General features: G+C 57.9%; 2 protein-coding genes across 7 annotated transcripts in view; one reads left to right on the top strand and one right to left on the bottom strand.

Moving 5' to 3' along the window:
* The window catches only part of A1BG (alpha-1-B glycoprotein), a 23,785-nt gene extending 16,421 nt beyond the window's left edge, over positions 1 to 7,364 (top strand). Inside the window, exon 8 of the mRNA XM_037818946.1 lies at positions 7,028 to 7,364. Coding sequence (XP_037674874.1) covers positions 7,028 to 7,179 — 152 coding nt within the window. The 3' untranslated portion in view covers positions 7,180 to 7,364. The remainder of the gene's footprint in view (positions 1 to 7,027) is intronic.
* Positions 3,230 to 17,802, bottom strand: ZSCAN22 (zinc finger and SCAN domain containing 22). Of its 6 annotated transcripts, none has more exons than XM_037818944.1 (6): positions 17,782 to 17,802; positions 13,345 to 13,497; positions 10,976 to 11,420; positions 9,989 to 10,077; positions 6,341 to 6,452; positions 3,230 to 4,950 (listed from the first exon to the last, which is right to left on the bottom strand). In XM_037818944.1, the coding sequence occupies exons 3-6, from the start codon at positions 11,355 to 11,357 to the stop codon at positions 3,872 to 3,874; spliced, it is 1,662 nt and encodes a 553-aa protein (XP_037674872.1). In that variant the 5' UTR covers positions 11,358 to 11,420; positions 13,345 to 13,497; positions 17,782 to 17,802; the 3' UTR covers positions 3,230 to 3,871. The 6 variants fall into 6 exon arrangements, with proteins under 6 accessions (XP_037674872.1, XP_037674871.1, XP_037674870.1 ...); XM_037818943.1 differs by lacking the exon at positions 17,782 to 17,802 and adding an exon at positions 14,161 to 14,191; XM_037818942.1 differs by lacking the exon at positions 17,782 to 17,802 and adding an exon at positions 13,961 to 14,154.
* Positions 17,803 to 18,651: the final 849 nt, after the last annotated feature.

Consider the following 18,651-nt stretch of genomic DNA (forward strand, 5'->3'; position numbering starts at 1 on the left):
GCTTGGCTCTCAAATGTTTTCCAAATTCCAAATACAACATACAAATTATTTGTGGGGAACTGAGTCTTCCGTGTTGCCTGAGGCATATCTGGGGTGGTGGCTTGGAACGCTGAGCTGCAGGCCTGCACAGAATGCCATGCAGGCCCACCCTGTAAAGATGTGTGTCTTGTGACTACCATTGTCTTAAACCTAGATTGTATTCACCTGATACAAACCTAGATTGGATACACCTGATGTAAATATAGGTATCTGGTGGGCTCTCCCCCACCTGAGCACCTTTAGCATATACACCTGATCTTCTGAAATAAATAGCTGGAGCAAGGCTGCATTGTCGTCCACTTAGCTCAAGATGCAGTGGGCCCTCTGCTCCCTTAATTCTTAGCTTTGTGTCCGTGTCTCATTCCTGCGTTGCCCTGGCAGCAATAATTATTTTACATTTGACTCATTAAAGGATCAGGGTTTTTCAGCTATCTTTTTGTGAGTGATTTCTTACTATACTACCTTGGGTCTGAAAATCATTTGTACAACACTGTTTCTTTAGAATAATTTGGGTGTTGTTTTGTCTCAAAAAAAGGGCAATGTTCTGTAATTGTTGTATGCAGGGCTCTGTATATGTATTTGTGAACTAAGCTTATGAATTTGTATTAATCTTCTGTACTTTTATGGCATATAATCTTTTTATCTATCATCAAAAAGAAAGTGCGAGTGTTTCCAACTCCACTTACGGCCCCATCAATTTCTCACTGTGAAACTGTTCCCTAGTAAGTATCTGGTTTTGAACTGTTACAGCTTTCTGATGGGTTGTTTCTTTTATAGAAATATAGTGACCCTATGTAACCCTAATGATGCTTTTCTGGCTTAAAATCGGCTTTGTCTGAAATCAGTACAGCTCTACCACCTTTCTTCAGGTCCGTGGCTGCCCTAATCTCTTTTCCATCTCTTTACCTTCAACTTTCTGGTGTCCCTGTTCTAGGTGCGTCTTTTCGAAGCACATACGTTTGGGTTTAGAAGACACCCGGTCTGTTGGCTGAGCAGTTGTGTGTACTGAAGTTTCTGGCATTTGGATGCGCGTTCAGGTCCCAGCACCTCCGGTCCCGGCTGGGGGCTCCGAGCAGTCACCGCCGCTCTCCGAGCCCTTCTCCCCCCCCCCTCTGTGAGGCGCAGAGCCTGTGAGGACGTGTCTGCTTCGTGCCACACACTGATCAGCACTGCGGACCTTAGTCGGGGCCTTTCCCTCTGAGCTCGTCAGACAGTGGCAGACACACACCGCACGCAGCGCAGGTGGAGGCGCTCAGCGCATGGGGCTGGGGCGGCCAGTGATGGGGCAGTGATGGGGGCAGTGACAAGGGCAGTGACAGGGCCAGTGACGGGGCAGTGACCAGGGCAGTGACAGGGGCAGTGACGGGGCCAGTGACGAGGGCAGTGACGGGGGCCAGTGACGGGGCCAGTGACGGGGGCAGTGACGGGGCCAGTGACCGGGGCAGTGACCGGGGCAGTGACCGGGGCAGTGACGGGGCAGTGACGGGGCCAGTGACGGGGGCAGTGACGGGGGCAGTGACGGGGCCAGTGACGGGCCGGGTGAGCGGCGGGCAGGGCAGGGGAGATGGACCGGGAGCCGGAGCCTGTGGCAGGCGCAGGCCCTGGGTGGGCTCTGCCGGGTCTCGCTGCTCCCGCCCTGCAGATGAGGCCACTGAGGCTCAGGGACGTCACGTATCCAGGGTCTCCCAGGCAGCCCGGGGAGGGGGTGGGCTCTGCAGCGTGAGTTTGGGGCCTGCCATTTCTCCACTCCTCGAGGCCTGTTGGAGGCCCGTGCGGCCGTTTCCCTGCGTGCTCCCCGGCACCTCGCACTCTCCCCTCGGTGTCTCGGCCTCGGCTGCACGGGGTGCCAGGCTCTGCCAACATCTGGTGTCTCTGGGACTCGGGTGTCCACTCACGGACTCCGCTGGGTCTCACCGTCCTGCTCTCAGCCTTTCACCTCGACTGGTCTCTTGTGTGCCTGTTTACGCTTGATGTAGAGGGAACGAGCCCAGGACCCAGGGAGAAACCCGGGGAGAGGTGGTGACGGTGATCAGGACCCAACCACAGGCTGGGTCAATGGGGCACACGCGACAGGAACACAGGGAAACTGAGGCCTGGACACCGACACCCTGACTGAAGACACAGAGGCTGGGACGGCCAGTTACAGGCCAGACCCTAAAGGAGGGACGGGGGTCCTGAACGCTGGCGACGGCCCAGTCCATGGTGCCCGACAGCGCAGCCCAGACAGCACCGTTTTATTGAAGCCACCACATGCCAGGCTTGACTGGGTGCTAGGGGCCGGGAAATCAGCTTATTCTTGCCCTGCTGGGCCCCCGGCCTGGCGGGGAGACAGCCGTGTAAACATTTGTAGGAATGACGCGAGGAGGAACGTGAGGGGCGCCCAGGAGAGGCACCGGCTGCCGTACATGCACTCAGCAGCATGGTCAGGACCCGGCAGCCTAGTGTGCGCTGAGAGCAAGCAGGAGCCCACAGTCTCCTTGGGAAACAGTTTGCAAGCTCCGCAAGGAGTAAGTAAATACAGCATGGTAGGAGATGAAAGAGAGGTACGTGCGAGGAGCTCTGGAATCACAGAGGGTAAGCCCAAGTCGGCTTGGGGAGTCGGGGGGCTTCATCGGGGACGGGCGTCCGAAATCTTTGAGGATGAGAGTAGTTGCCAGATGGCCAAGAGGAGAGGAGCAGGGGTCCAGGCACGAGAACAAAGGCACGTAGGTGGGAAAGAGTATGGCGTCTTCAGGAACCACGGATGGTTCCAAGTGGCGGGTGGGTGGGTGGGAGGAGAGGAGGCTGGAGGACCTGGAGGCTAGGCCAGAACACTCTCAACCGCCCGGTGAAGGAGTCTGAGATTTATCCCACTGGGCAGTACTTCAAAACCCTTTCCACATGATTGCACACACAGGAAAATGGCAATATTCATACGACACACGGGGTAAGTGGAGAGGTCACTCGAGGCCCCAAGCAGCATCCTGGTGTACTTGTAACTCACTCAGAGAGCTTTGCTACAGCCGATGACACACTGGAGAACTTTCTACCATGGAGTGGAGCAGATGTGGGTTGCAGAAAGAGGCAGGAGAATGAAACAGAGGGAGAGAGAATGAAGGCAGGAAGGGGTCAGAACGGAGAGCCCTGCTGTATTCCAGGTGAGAGGCGATGAGGGGTCAGAAAAGGGAACAGTGATTGATAGAGAAGAAAATGGATTAAAGATGAGCTTTAGTTAAAACCATGAGGGCCAGGGCCTGGTGGGCTATGGAGGGAGAAGGAGAAAGTGGTGATGGGCAAACTCAAACAGCACCGTCCATTAAGGCAGAACAGGAGACGGGGCCTGCCCGAGGCCTGATGGAAGAGGCGGCCTCTCCGGGGGCCCCTGGGGTTAGGCATGAAATAGGGGGGCACAAAGGCACAGGGGCGGGTGCAGGCAGGCATCTCTCCTGGGCTAAGCAGGACAGGAACTCCCTGCCCAAAGCATGTTGGGACCACTGAGCCCTGACAGACACTTCACCCTGCCTGCCCTGAGAGTTTGGCTTCTTTTGAAAGGCTCTGAGGACAAATCCAAATTCCCAGTTCAGTTGTTCTCTTTTTGGCGTATGCCTGAATGGATATGGAGGGTAGCAGGACCCTTCTGGAAGCTTCTCTAGCTGGCATGAATCATTGTGCCCTTATAAGGGAACAAATACAGAGCTGTTCCCAAACAGCCCCAGAACCTGCGCAGAAGCACATTGTCCGTTTGGGGGATGCATCACCCTCTCCATTCTTTGTCTCTTACAGAACTCAGCATTTCTTTCTGATGTTGAGCTTTTAAGGGAAGGCTGCACTGCACCCTGAAGGTTTTTTTGGGTCACTGCAGCACTGTGATATGGATCCTCAGGTGAACCATGAGAGCTGAGCTGCGGCTGAAGGCTTTCCCGCAGTCGCTGCACTTGTAGGGCTTTTCTCCTGTGTGGATCCTCTGGTGCTCGATGAGGGAGGAGCTCTGGGCAAAGGCCTTGGGACAAACCTTACACTGATATGGCTTCTCTCCAGAATGGATTCTCAGGTGTCGGATCAGGGCCGAGCAGTCACTGAAGGCTCTGCCGCATGCGTTGCACTTGTAGGGCTTCTCCCCTGTGTGGATCCTCTGGTGCTGAGTCAGGTGTGTGCTCTGGTTGAAGGACTTGCCACACTCGTCACACTCATAGGGCCGCTCCCCAGTGTGGACCCGCTGGTGTTGGGTGAGGTGGGTGCTGCGGCTGAAGGTTTTGCCACATTCCCTGCATCCGTAGGGTTTCTCTCCAGTATGGATCCTCTGGTGCTGAGTTAGGTGGGTGATGCGGCTGAAGGCTTTCCCACATTCTTTACACTTGTGGGGCTTTGCCCCCGTGTGGACGACTTGATGCTGGGCCAGGTGGGTGCTCCGGCCGAAGCCTTTCCCACACTCGCTGCAGGTGTAGGGTGTCTTCCGAGAATGGCTTTTCTGATGTATCTCAAGGGCTGAAGGGCTCCTGAATTTTTTCCCACATTCGCCACACTTGGAGGACTTTCTCTCTGAGTGTGTGTGTGGAGGTTCTGTCCCATAACCATCCAATGAATCAAATTTCTCTTCTGAAGGAGTCTTCTCTTGTGAGGCCCAGTCTGGCCACATGTTGGGACTGGTCCCCGAGGCAGAACATCCATGGCTGGGTTCATCTGTGAGGGCACCCTTGTGAGGCCCTGAAGTTTTCCTGAAAGCTGTCTCTTGGACAACAGATTTTGTCCAGGCCTCCTCTGAGAGTCCTGCCCACCTCTCTGAGCTGCCCTTGGGTTCACCTGCATCTCCAAAGGGGGGCCCCAGGGAGACATCTTCCACGAGGGTACCAGTGACTGTGACTGGTGGTTCCAACCCTTCCGAATCGTCCTGCTTGCAGCTTGCCTGTGCAGGCTCGGGTCCTGGCTCCCATCCTGAAACAACCCAAAGCACAGTGTCATCGTCCCTCACACCAAGCCTCCCAACCCTCCCAGGCGCTGTAAGGTGAGGCACAGTCTGCCCTTGACATTGGCCCCGTTCCCGAGGGGACAGTTCCTTATCTCGTATCTCAGATGATAAAAGGACACAGGGCTGTCCACCTACAGCAGCCCAAACTGCATCAGAGGTGGGGATTTTTCATTTTCTCCCTCACCTCCCCTACTCAAACTATGCTTCAAGGCTCCTGATTTTGGCTTAAGTGTCAGAAGGAAAACACTGGTGTTGAACGGGTCCCGGAGAGACAGGCAGGCCTGTTAGGGATTTGCTCTGTCAGGTGTCTGGGTACATGCTCCCTCAGAAGCAGGCTCCCAGCTCTGTGAGGGTGGGCGCTCCATCGCTTGTGCTCGGTGCTGTGCCCTCCGGGACTGGCACGGGTCTGGTACCCTGTAGGGGCTCAGTTAATATTGGCCGAATGAGGACCAAATCCCATTTGCTGGTGTTGTGGAAGTTTCCACAGTACATTCCTTTATCCAGAGCCCCAAATAAACAACTGCTGCTAAGGGTCAGGAGACTGGTGAGCCAGAGCCGTGCCCACTCAGCCTCCCCGAGCCCCTGGGAGGCCCGAGGCTCATCCTTTACAAGGCACGTAAGGGTGGAGTGTGGCTAAGGGGAGCTTGGAGATCGGGGTACATGAGGCCGAGGCCTGCCCACACTGGCAAAGGACTCCTGAGGATGTTTAATCTGGCAGCGTTTGCCGGAGAGACCCCACAGAGGAGAGGCAGAGCAGTGGAAAGGTGGAGAGCAACTCCGGGGCCTTGGGCAGATCCTGCCCTTGTCTGGGCCTCAGTTTCCCATCGGTAAGATGAGGACACCGTATGAAGGAAGGACTCTGCCAGGCTATGTCTCCCGCTTTCCTCCCCTGCTCCAGAAAGAAAGAGTGAGCCCCCCCACCCCCACCCCCACACTCTTCGCAGACTGCACAGGCACACACCCTACTGCCTGGCCTTTGCCCCTCCACTGCCCTCTGCCCGGACTGCTGTCACCGCCTTGTCCCCTCAGCACCACTTGGCCTTTTCTCTGGAGCCTTCCCCACCTGCAGGACGGGGCCACCCCCTGCCCTGGGACATCTGTCCAGTTGCCTGGGTCTGTTTGTGCATTTCTGGGGTGTCTGTGCTCCCTGGTCTGGGCCCCCCCGAGGAGCAGCGAACCCTTGACCTCCACAGGGGGGGCTCCTCTGGGTGCTGAGAGGAGGGAAGTCAGGATGCAGGAGGTTCTGCGGCTGAGTGGCAGCGCCTGGATGGGGAGCTGCATGTGGCCTTTGGGGCTGGAGGGGGCAGAGCCTCCAGGAAGGTGGTGGGCAAGGCTGGGGGACGGACACCCACTTACCCAGGAGCTGGGGGCCCCTGCTGCTGTCTGGCTCCTTGCTGCAGCCCAAGGCCCCATACTGGGGCTTCAGTTTGCACTTCTCTACCTGGCCCGGCTTCGGAGAGGCTGAGCCCTGCAAGCCAAAGCATGACCGTGCCTGAGATGGGCCCTCAGGCCGGGCGGTGAAGGGGCCCCTTCTGATGGGCTGCAGGCCTTGGTGGGCCTGGGCACAGCGGAAGGGTTGAATCACATTCCCCCACGCTCACGTCCACCCAGTGACCTTATTCAGAAATAGTGTCTTTCGGACGTCACCAGGTTGAGACGAGGTCATGCTGGGTTAGGTGGGCCTGAGTCCAGCGGCTGGTGTCCTCACGGGAAAGGAGGGAGCTATGCGCAGACAGACAGACACATGCAGAGAAGCCCATGGGGAGATGGAGGAAGAAACTGGAATGATGCAGGCACAGGCAGCTGGAAAAGGCGAGCAAGGATTCTCCCCTCCAGCCTTCAGGAGAGCTCGGCTCTACCGCTGGGAGGTGAATGATGACCCAACGGGAAACACTCCCCGACAGCCAAACCCTCTGCTTCCTCCTCACCACGAATATGATTGTTCAAGAGACTGAAGGGTATAGTACTTAATTATCACTATAATAAGTTTTCTATTTGGCAAAATGAGAGAGAGACCTTTTTTTGGTTTGTTTGTTTTCTAAGTGTCCCTGGCACGTGAAAGGCTGAGCTTCTCCCCAAAGCCCGAACCAGAGGAGAAAAGGGACAGCACCACCGCCCGGGTGCTTCGCTGCACCCCTCGGTCCCCGGCAGATCTCAGCGCCGGGTGTGTGACACTCGTCTCAAGTTGGTCCTGAACACTCAGGCTTACCTCTATTTCTTTTTTAATGAAGATTATTTTCAAGGTCGTCAGCATATTTGTCTAGTTGCTTACCTGATACAAATGCAATATTAATGCCTTTAAAGTATGAAATCTATGCCAAAGATCACCTTTTGTTTTACTAAAGAGTACTCAGAGGAAATAAGAAAAATCATATTTGCTTTCCAAGTTCTTCCAGTGTTTGAGACACTGGTTCACACTTCATGCTGGATGTTTTTTTTTTTTTCCCTCTTTTTTCTTTTTTTGCAATATCAGTGCTCAAGACACAGTAAAGGAAAGTTAAAAAAGAAAAAATGATGACTAGACGCCACCACTAAAAAACATTTATAAGCTACAATTTGTTACATGCAAATATTTCCTGCCTCTTCTTTTGTTGTTTAAAACAATAAAGTGCATTTGTATTTAAAAAAAAAAAAAAGCATGGCTCTGCTGACACATTGATTTCTGTTTTCTCGCCTCCAGAACTATGAAAGAATAAATTTGTGTTGTTTTCAGTCGCCCAGTCTGTGGTAATTTGTTGTGACAGGCGGCGAGCCCAGCAAGGGTTAGTGGCAGTAAACGTCCACGCAGCCCGCGCCAGGGACCCGGTGCCGCCTCTCCTCGCCCACACGCAGCCACAGCTGCCCCCGGCCCGGCCCCTTCCCACTGTCCGGACACGCTGGGGTGTGAAGTCAGCACCAAAGGCGACACTCCGAGCAGTCAAAACGACTGGGACGGAGGAGCCACCGTGGAAAGGTCTAGTCGTTCCTCAAATGGCTAACTGTAGAGTTACCACGTGAACCAGCAGTTCTCCTCCTGGGCATACGCCCAAGAGAAATGAAAAGGAGCCGCCACCCCTTCGCCCAGCATCTGATGGCTCTAAACCCACTGTTCACAGCAGCAAGACTCACGAGCACCAAAAGGTGGAAACAAGCTAAACGCCCGTCAGCCGAGGAGTGGACACACAAATGTGGTCTGTCCACACAAGGGAACATTATTCAGCCATAAAAAGGAAGGAAGTGCTGACACGCACGACAGCACTGAGGACGCTGTGCTGGGTGACAGAAGCCAAACACAAAGGCCACTCGCTGCGAGACTCCACTGATGTGAAATCCCCGAACGGGTGGGTCCACAGACAGGAGGCAGGAGGATAGTCTCCTGGGGCTGGGAAGAGGGGAGTGAGGGGTGAGGCTGATGGATTCAGGGTGTCTTTTTAGGACGATAAAAGTGTTCTGGAAGTAGGTAATGGTGACCGTCGTACAATGTTAGTGTACTAAAAACCACCTACTTGTACACTTTAAATGCATGAATTTTATGGTATGTTCATTATATCTTCTCATAAAGAATAACCTTTGCAAACACGTCAGATGCCACACGCCCCAGCCTGCCGGGTGGGCTCCCTCAGGTTTGACTCACCCACCTCGGGGGCTTTGGCCTCGGGGCCTCCCCTGCCGGGGCCGTTCTGCCCGCTCTGTGTGGCTCCCTGTCACCGTCCTGGGCCCCTCCTCGGTGCCGCCTCCTCAGAGGGGCCTTCCTTCCCTGGCTGCGCCGTCACCCTGGCCCCACGCCCTGCCTTCCTGTATCGCTCGCATCCCCAGGGCCGCTCCTTGGCCAGCGTCTCCTGAGACCATGAGCGCCACGTGCTGGAGTGCTGGGTGCCTACTGGGTGCCCAGTAAATGCTGCCGAGCAAATGGCTCACCAGGTGCAGCCACCACACTCCCCCGGGCCTCGGGGCCCCTCCTGGCTCTCCTCAGCCTCCTCCTCCATGGTCCCCATGGAAGGGACACAGCAGAGCCGGCCACTCCCTTGCCCAGCGTCTGATGGCTCCCACGCACACGCAGGGCAGGGTGCTCAGGGGGGCTCCCCGACCTCTGCTGGGGCACAGGCTGGGAGGGGCCACGGAGGACAGAATCACGGCCTCCAGCACCTGTGACCGTGTCACTCAACCTGGCAGAAGGGACTTGGCAGATGTGATTACATGGAGGGCCCCGGGACTGGAAGATCATCCTGGATCACCCAGCTGAGCCCTAGGTGCCATCACAAGGGTCCTTAGGAGGGGGCAGGGCGGTCAGAAGCCAGAAGGTGACGTGATCCAGGTCAGAGAAGGAGAGACTGCGGATCCCACTCTGCTGGCCCTGAGGGGGCCGCGAGCAAGGAACGTGGCCTCTAGAAGCCGGAAAAGGCAAGGGACAGATTCTCCCCGAGCCCCCGGAAGGAATCAGCCCAGCTGACACTCTGACTTTAGCCCTGTGAAATGCATTTTGGATTATGATCCCCAGAACTCTAAGATCATAAATGTGCGTTGCTTTAAGCTACCAGCTTTGTGGTAATTTGTTACAGCAGTGATAAGGAACTTGTATGGGAGCCACTGCTACGTGGCATCTGGCATCTATAATCATCCAAGCTAACCCCTCTGTGTTTCCTCAGTGCCACCTGCAACCAGACCCAAGTCCCCCCGCGACCCTGTGACAAAGGGCAAATGGGCCGCCATGCCCTGTCCCCTCGACAGCCACTTCCTACCTCCCAGCCTCTGCACACGCTGTGCCCTCCACTAGGACCCCGTCCCGCTGCCTTGTTTGTCCTCTGGCTCCAAGCGTCCGCTCCTCGGGGCAATCCTCCTGAAGCCCCCAGCCCTGCCAGGGAGCCCCTCGGGCCGGCCCCAGCAGAGCAGGCACAGGGAGCGCTGGCTCAGGGTGAGGGATGACGGTCAGGGACAGGGCTCAGGGGAGCAGACAGGCCTGTAAGGGCCACCATCACCCTTCCAAGCCTGCACTAGCCTGTTCCAGACTGGGTGACGTCCCCTCACCTGGGATCTGGCTGTCAGGGGCTCCGTGCCTGTCCACCCATCCCCGAAGTTCCCGTCGGAGGGAAATTCAGAGCCCTCGGCAAGCAGCACTGGAGAGGAGAGAGAGGCTGTTAGTGAAGCAGGCCTGCCTGTGGCCCTTAGACCCCAGACCAACGTCATCCAGAAAGGTCCTTTCCTCAAGGACTTGAATGAATTGTCCTCACAGCTACATTTATCACTTAGAACACACCTGGCACAGTTCTAAGTGCTGCATGTGAATTACCTCGTTTACACCCCTCAATGGGTAAACGGAGGCACAAGAGAGTCACACTGCCAGGAGGAGGTGGAGCAACAGTTGTATCTAGGGCTGGATGATCTGTCAGTGTCCAAACTCCACGTCCTTCCTGCAGGCCTCACCCTCCGTCCCTGACGCTGGTGACACTCCCTGCTTTGTGCTGTGCCCGGGCCGGGTCCTCTCTCTGCCCCCGGATGGCGCAGGGCACACCCAGCACTCCTGCCCAGCCCTGGTTCTCCTCTGGGCATCTGTCTCTTACTCCCTGCGCGTCCCCGGGATCCAGTCAGCCAAAGAAAGGCAAGCGGCCCAGGCCGCGCCAGTGGGGCTCAGCCGGTGACCCTCTTCCCCTGGGGTCTCCACATTGGTAGAACATAACCCTGGGCTGGTTGAGCCATCTTTACCCTACTCAGGGGGAGAACCTAGTTAAAAGCATGAAGCTAATGTACGAAAATTCAAAGAGAAATAGAACAAGAGAGAAAGAAAGTGTCCTCATGGTGTCAGCTGAGCTCCTGGACCGGGCCACACCAGAAGCCGCCGACACCTCTTTGCCTCAGCCAGTTTCACCTGCAAGCAAAGCAGACCTGACCAGCGCGGAGCGTGCGTGTTCAGTGCGGGGACAAACATGCGAGTGAACTGTGCGCAGCCCCAGCCGCAGGCCCCGCACCCCGGTTCCAATCCCGCTTCGGCCCCGCGCGCTGGCACTGCCTCCTCACCTCTGTCGCCGAGCGCCCGGGTCAGGTCCTCCACCAGCGCGGCCGCCTCCTCGCTGCTCCCGGGGCACCGGGCCCCCACCCAGGCCTGGACCTCGGGGGGCAGCGCGTCCAGGAACTGCTCCAGCACCAGCAGCTCCAGCATCTGCTCCTTGGAGCGCGCCTCGGGCCGCAGCCACAGGCGGCACAGCTCGCGCAGCCGGGCCAGGGCCTCGCGGGGACCCGCCGCCTCCCGGTAGCGGAAGCGCCGGAATTGCAGGCGCGCGGCCTCGGGGTGCGCTGCGGGGCTGCCCGGGCGGGGTTTCTGGCCTTGGGGGAGGCCGGCCTCCTCGCCCTCCACTTTCACCCGCGGCACTGGGCTCAGCGGACCCCTGGGGACGGCCATCGGGCAGCAGCGCTCCGCGGGAAGGGCGGAGGCTGTCACCGGGGAGGCCGGCTCGCCGCACGCCTGCGGGGAAGGGCGGCTGGTCGCAGGGCCCAGAGCTGTGACCCTCCCTGTCACAGACACAGGCGACACGGCGACAGCAGCGAACCCAGGAGGGCCCCACGCGAGGCCGCGGGGCGCTGTTCCGAGCTTACCTGGAGCCACTCACTCCCTCCCAACGCACAGCAAAGCCGAGGCGCCCCTCCGGAGTCTCCCGCGGTGGTGGGGAGGGGGCCCGGCCGGCCTGTTCCGTGGGCTCCTCCACAGACCCACTCCCTCTCTCCGTCTCCCACACACGCCCCCGAGAACCACGTGGCCACCCCCGCACTTTACTGCCTATTATTTTGTAGCTTCTGAGAGAGATACTTAGATAATTGAATTTCAGTCTTTCTTCTTCTCTAACATATGCATTTAAGGCTATAAGCTTCCCTCCAAGCACAACTATAGGTGCACACCATAAGCTGGTATATTATATTTTCATTATGATACAGGTCAAAATATTTTCTAATTTCTTTTGTGGTTTCTTCCTTGACCCATGGTTTATTTAGAACTCTGCTGCTTCATTTGCAATTAGCTGGGGATTTTCTAGTTGCCTTTTCATTATTTATTTCTACATTATTTCTATTGTGATCAGAATATATGCCATGATTGATTTTAATCATTTGAAATGTGCTGAGACTTGGTTTGTGACTCAGTATGTGGTTAATTTTGTTTAGTGCTCCAAGTGCACTTGAAAATAATGTAAAGCCTTCTTAGATATGACATCTAAAGCACAAGCAACAAAAGACAGATGAATTGGACATGACCGAAATTAAAAATTTTTCTGCTTCAAAAGACTCCATCAGAAAGTGAAAAGACAACCTACAGAATGGGAGGAAATATTTGCAAATATATATCTGATAAGGAACTTGTATTTAGAAAATGTGAAGAAATTTTACAGCTCCATAATAAAAAAGACAACCAAATTTAAAAATGAGCAGAAGACTTGAATAGACATTTCTTCAGAGAAGATATACAAATAGCCAGTTAACACAGAAAAAGATACTCAACATCATTAGTCATAAGGTAAATGCAAATCAAAACCACCATAAGATGCCACTTTGTGTCCACTAAGATGGCTGTAATAAAAAAGACAGTTAACAACAAGCTTTGGCTGGGTGTAGAGAAACCAGGCTCTCCTCAACCCACAGCCTCTGGCAGGTGCAGGGCTCAGAGCTCTTCTCTTCTTGTTGCTTGGGATCAGCCCTGACACCCTCTGCCCCAGGCTGGGCTCAGGAGGCTGAGGAGCCGCAGCCCAGGGAGAAGGGCATGTCCTGAACAGAAAACACCATCCCCAGTCCGGGAGCTGCCCTGGCAGCCCCCAGCCTCGGGGAAAGCTGGGTTCTGGCTCCACAGCTCTACTGTAGAGCCGGCAGGGGCCCTTCCCCAGTCTTCCCTGGGCCATTACCCCAGGACCTCCCGGCACCCGCCCCTGCTGCTCCCTTGTCCCGAAACCTGCTTCACACCCTATGAATTCCTTAGCCACCCCAAAGCCTGGGAGCTAGCCGAGTGCTGCTCCCAGAGTGTCCTGGGTTTCCCTCCCCCAGCCCTGCCCTGTGGTGTCTGTTTCCCCTGCGGCAGGTGCTCAGTAAACACACCGGGACCCAGAGAGGCTAGTGTGCCACCCCCAGGTGTGGGAGGGACGCGCAGAGGCTGCCAGGGACGAGGATAAGTGCAGCAGCAGCTTCTGAGCTCCCCCGAGCTCCTTCCGCACCCGGAGCCCGTTCCAGGAAAACCCCAGGACAGTCTCTGGACACATCCACGTGGCTTCGGCCTCCGGCTCCCAGGGCGCGCTGACCCGACATCGGGCAGTGGCCCTGGGTCGTCTGCAGCTAAAGCCCACTGGGGGTGGGCGGGGGGTGGTACGTTTCTGACTCCTCCTCGCACCCGGCCTGATACCGGCACCCACCTGCCGCTAGGTTCCCCGGGGCGGCCCGAGCGGGCATCCAGCACGGACTTGGCACACAGCAAACGCCAGTAAACGTCCACTCTGACGACCCCACAGAAGGTGCTGGAGGTTCCTGTAGGTCTCTCTGAGTGACCCCTGGTCACACGATTTCACCTGAAAACATGGCAAAGCACAAACCCTCGGTCGCACTTGGGAAGGCCTCCACAGGTGACCCAGGTTCAGCCCCCCGCCAAGTCCCAGCACAGCTCACGGCCACACGCACACCCGCGGTTGCAGGCGCGGCTTGTCGGGAACGGCCCAGGGTATCCCCGGTCCCACCGCAGTTCTCAGTGCCCCCCCCCAGGTCCTCACAGCATGTCGGCCCCGCAGGCTCCCTCCAGCAGCCACTGCCTCGGCCACCCCGACTCCCAGGCACACAGCACCTCCCGCTCAGTGTCACAAACCCACCCACGAAACCGCAAAGCACAGCGCGCTCGGTGGGTCACACACCCGGGGGCAGCGCCGGACCGCCTCCTGCCGGCCGGACAGACGCACAGCCTCGGCAGACGCCTGCGCGCACCGCCTCCGGCGGGCCCAACCCTGCACGCAGTCAGTCGGTCCACACTGGATCCCGCACCTGACCCCACTCGGTCTGTCAGCGGTCGGTCCCACACTCGCGGTGCGGCAGTCGGTCCACGCGCCGCCCGTGCTGTCCCCTGGCCGCGCTGCGGGCGTTCGGGCCTCGGGACCCGCGGGCTCCTCTCCCGCGCTCCGCCCCGCGCCCGCCGGGGTCCCCGCAACCGCCCCGTCGCGACCCGGGTCCGGACCCAGACCCACCCGCGAGCGGGCACTTCCGGGAGCGGACGCGGAGGCGCGCAGAACGTCGCCCGCCCGCGCGACTGCTCGCCGGGACTACAACTCCCAGGACGCGCCGCGCCGTGCCGCCCGCCCTTGGCCGCGCAGAGGCGCCCCGAGCCGCCCGGGGCACGCCGGGAGTTGTAGTCCCCGCGGGTGCGCGGGGTTGCGGGCGAGCAGGGGCGAGGCGGCGAGGCGGGCTGAGGGGTGCGGCTCGTGGGTGCGGCTGGGTGGCCGGGGGTCCTGCCGGGTGGCCGGGGGTCCTGCCGTGTCTCTGTGACCACGTGTCTGTGTGTGACCCGGGGTGTGACGGCCTGTGAGACACCGAGACACGGAGGAGACCGGGGTGGGCGGTCCCGGGCCGTGTGTGGTTTCCTCACCGTGACCGTGGGTGACACGGCGGGTCGGGGCGCGCGCGGCCGAGTTCGGGAACCTGCCGCGGGGCGGGCGTGGGAGCGTGGGACGCCGAGCAGGAGGCCCCGAGGGGGCGCCGGCCCCGCAGCCCGCCCCACAGCGCCGAGGACGGCAGTGGCGGCTTCCGGAGCTGCGCCGGGGGGCGGAGAAACGAGTCGCTTCTCCGCGGCGGTGTCGGGGCTGCGTGAAGCGGGGCGGAGCGGAAGGGGTCGCGGAGGCCGGGACGACCTGCAGCTCCCGAGGGCGGAGGGCGGTGACCGCGGCGGGTCAGCGGCGGAGGGGATCCGCTCGCAGGGGGCGCGCGCCGGCTGCAGTCGCCCGGGTTCGGCGCCCGCGGGGTCCAGGCGTTACCCCCGCCCGGGCATGCGGCGGTGGAGGAGGCAGAGAGCCCGCCCTCGTGGGGCTTACAGGCAAGTGCGGGAGATGGAGAGTGAAGGGGCGGAGACGCAGTGTCAGGCGGCCACGGGAAGCAGGACGCTCGGAGCGGGGCTGGAGAGCGGGCGACGGCGCCGCTCGGTGCGGGTGGGCAGGTGGCCCTCGGGGAGGCGGGCGGGGAGCAGCGCTGCCTTCCCCCCGGCCGGGGGCCCTGCGGGGCCATGGCAGTGTGCCGTCTGGAACCGCGTGCGCCCCCACTGCCAGACCACACTGAGTCCCGCCTGCCTCCCCGCGTGTGCTTCGGGGACAACCCTCACTGCCCCCCTGCTGTGCGCCGCGGGCCCAGCGTTGCCTGAGGGCGGCTGTTCGCAGGGTCTGCGCGGAGCGCGGGGGTCCACACGCATGCGCAGAAGTCCTCTCTCATGTGGACAGAGCGGGGGAGAGACGGCGCAGGGGCCAAAGGCGCGGTCGGCCCCCCCACGCTGCTGCCCCCAGGCGTGGACCTCCAAGGAGCGCACAGACCTGAGTGGGAGCTGAAGGATGCTGTCGAGGTGGGAAGACAGAACCTGCTTTGTGTTTTGAGCAGCTTTATTGAGACACGATTCACACACCAAAGAAGACAGCGCTGTCTTCTTTTCATGTGTAACTTTGTTACTCAGTTTGCATCTATCACCACAACTGATTTTAGAACACGCTTTATTTCACTCTGCTAACCTGAATGAAAGCTCCTTACTGAGCCCTGATACCCTCACAGGTTCTGGACGGACCCAGCAGACGACACCACGAAGCCACGGGCCCTGGTGGCAGCATGCCAGGCACTGAGTCTGAGGAGCAGCAAGGGGCCAGCATGGGTGGGGCTGGGTGAGCGATGGGGAGGGTGATGGAGGCCGAGGAGGCCTGGAGACCCGTGGGGAGGCTGGCAGTGTGGGCATAGCGAAAGCAGACGAGCTGAGAGCAGCTCAAGTGAGATGATGGGGCTGAGGGTGGTGGGAGGGGGCAGAAGGAGAAAGAAGGTTGCATGGTCCCCAGGGTTCTGGCTGCTGTGATCCGTACACTGGGGCAGGGGCAGGGCCGAGGAGTCTGGGCCCTCCTCTCCCTTCTCCGACCTCTGCCAGGGCGTGTGCGCCAAGGCATCCCGTTGGGCATTTGCTGCTGGGACGCACATAAAGAGCGAGTGGGCCCCAAGCCGCTGGGCTGCTGGGCTGGAGTTCAGGACTGATGGTTGTACAAACAAAAATACATTTGGCCATAAAAAGGAACGAAGCCTTGATACATGCTACAACATGCACGGACCTTGAAACCATGACGTTAACTGAAAGAAGCCAAACACAAAAGGACACACTGCATGATTCCACTGATATGAAATGTCTAGGCGAAAAGGCAAATCCATGGAGACAGAAAGCAAATTTGTGGTTGCCAGGGGCTGGGAGGGGGCAGATAAAGGAGTCATGGCTACGGGCACAGGCTTCTTTCTATCTGGGGTGATGAAAATGTTCCGGAATTAGTGGTACTGGGTGCACAGTTCTGCGACTATGTGAAAAACTACAACCTGCACACTTTAAATGGGAGAACTTTATGATGTGAACTATAGCTCAATAAAGCTGCTTAAAAAAGTGCTGTGGTTTCTGCCTCCTGGCACAGAAAAGCAGTCGGAAGGCACTAGATAACTGTGAGTACATGAGTGAACGGACCAAGCAGCAAATGCAGGGATGAATGGCAGGCACCCCTTCCCCACTGACACGAGAAGTGCAGCGACACACTCAACGACACACATCTGTAAAATATTTCAATTGAGCTGTTATTTTAAAAAAGGCAGCACACCTCAGGGTAAAAACATTCAAGCAGAGGCAGCTGAAACCCTCACTCAGTCCTGTGAGTTGGTGCCTCCACTTTGGAAACCGCTGGGTGGTATTTCCTAGGGTGGCACTTATACCCCTTGGTACGTAGCCAGAAGAAAGGAAGGCCCCTGCGTGCCCGAAGACGCGGGCCCAGCAGCTCTGCTCGCCAGAGCCCAGGGTGGGAAACTACCCACGCGGCCACCAATGGAAAACAGGACAGACATGCTGTGGTGTTCACTCTGGAGTATTCAGCAGCCACGAGAAAGCTCGGCAAAGGTCAGGAGAGGGGTCACCCGGAGGAGTGGTGTCTGGGAGGGGCACGAGGGGGCTTCTGGGGAAACCTTCTGTTTCTTGGACTAAGCATCGCTTACGTCGACTGTACCAGTTTCTTCATCTTGCACTTTAGTCAAGAGTTCACTAAAAAACAAAGCCCAAACTGAACAAACAAGGAGAACGTTCACTCTCCTGACCACTCTAGGGCGCCAGGTGACTTCCCTCCACATGGACAACCAGGGTGAATGAATTCTGGCAACATGCCCATGTGCGTCTGTCCTCTGTCTCTCTCTCTCTCTCCCCTTAAAACGATGAGGCCAGTGCACATCGGTCGGACACATGCACGCCATGTGTCCCCTCAAGCCCCAGAGAGCATCTCGCACCTGTCACCTACTTTAACCAGTCGCTCAGTGCTGCAGCCTCATTCCCCTTGGTTTTTGTTTCCCCACGGTGACACTCGGTCTGACAGGCATGCACAGGCTGTCCCACACATGGTGTCACACGGAAACAACGCACCCCCAGTGACAGTGACCGCGCTCCTCTCGGCCTGATCTCCCTGTCCAGGATGCACAGCACCCTGCGCACGCGCTGGGGGCAGCGTCCACCTCCCAGGCCTCCGCCTCCTCGGTCAGTGCGCACGTGCACATGCGTGTGACACACGAGGCCAGCACGCACACACACTCCCGCCCGCACACCCACTCACGCTCACTCGCGTGCACTTTGGTGTCCTTGGTGCCCGCTCGTCCTCCACACTCACTCGCGCCAAGCCAGATCCCTGGGGCGCCGCCGCCGCGCAGGCGCACGACCGCTCCAGCCCCGCCGCAACGCATTTCCGCTGGGTGGGTTGCAGTCCGCCCGGAACTGCATCTCCCAGAGGCCCCTGCGCGCTGCGTCCCTGGCACCGGCCGGGCATGAGATGAATGGCCTTCTGGGAATTGGAGTCCGCGGGGCGGTTCCGTGGGACCCGATGGAGCGTGGGAATCTTCAGTGGCTCCCCGCGGGGGGCGCGCGGGGCTGGACTAACTTGACAGGCATAGTTTTAGGTTATGTGTGTTCATTATTTTAAATACCTAGAATATGTATGTTTTTCTCTCTCCACACACGGAAATGCAGACATGCGCATGAATAGTTTTTCCCTCTGAAGCATGAGAAGCGGTAGGCGACACCTGTGAAACGTCAGCGAATGCCCACTTGGAGCACGGACGTTCTTCCCCTCACCCAGAAAACTGGACACTGAGCCGCACCATTGCCAAACCCACGGTCCCTATGCTCATTCCCCAGCTGCCCCAAGAGAGGCCTGAGTGTTAATCCAGAACGGCTCTTCCGCTGCTTTTTTTTTTTTCTTTTTTTTTTTAGACATTGACATCATGAAACTACACCTGATTTCCAAAATATCTTCCTATATGGAGTACTTGAAACTTGAAAGAAAATCAGAGTATTTTACACACTCCTATTTTTTCCCACGGATCTGAACACTTCCCACCTCATTAAACATTCTGGGAAAACTACTGGCTTTTTCCTCCCTTTTTAATGACTACATAGTGTTCCATTCTATGAGATCACCATAATCTTT

The sequence above is a fragment of the Choloepus didactylus genome, chromosome 27 (genome assembly GCF_015220235.1).
Source record: "Choloepus didactylus isolate mChoDid1 chromosome 27, mChoDid1.pri, whole genome shotgun sequence".
Taxonomy (NCBI): Eukaryota; Metazoa; Chordata; class Mammalia; order Pilosa; family Megalonychidae; genus Choloepus; species Choloepus didactylus.

Coding starts and splice junctions, on each gene's coding strand:
- ZSCAN22 (XM_037818944.1), bottom strand. CDS start 11,357: ATGGCCGTCCCCAGGGGTCCGCTGAGCCCAGTGCCGCGGGTGAAAGTG. Junction 6,453..9,988: donor CCCTGACAGCCAGATCCCAG/GTGAGGGGACGT, acceptor TTTGGCTTGCAG/GGCTCAGCCTCTCCGAAGCC. Junction 4,951..6,340: donor CAGGGGCCCCCAGCTCCTGG/GTAAGTGGGTGT, acceptor GGGTTGTTTCAG/GATGGGAGCCAGGACCCGAG.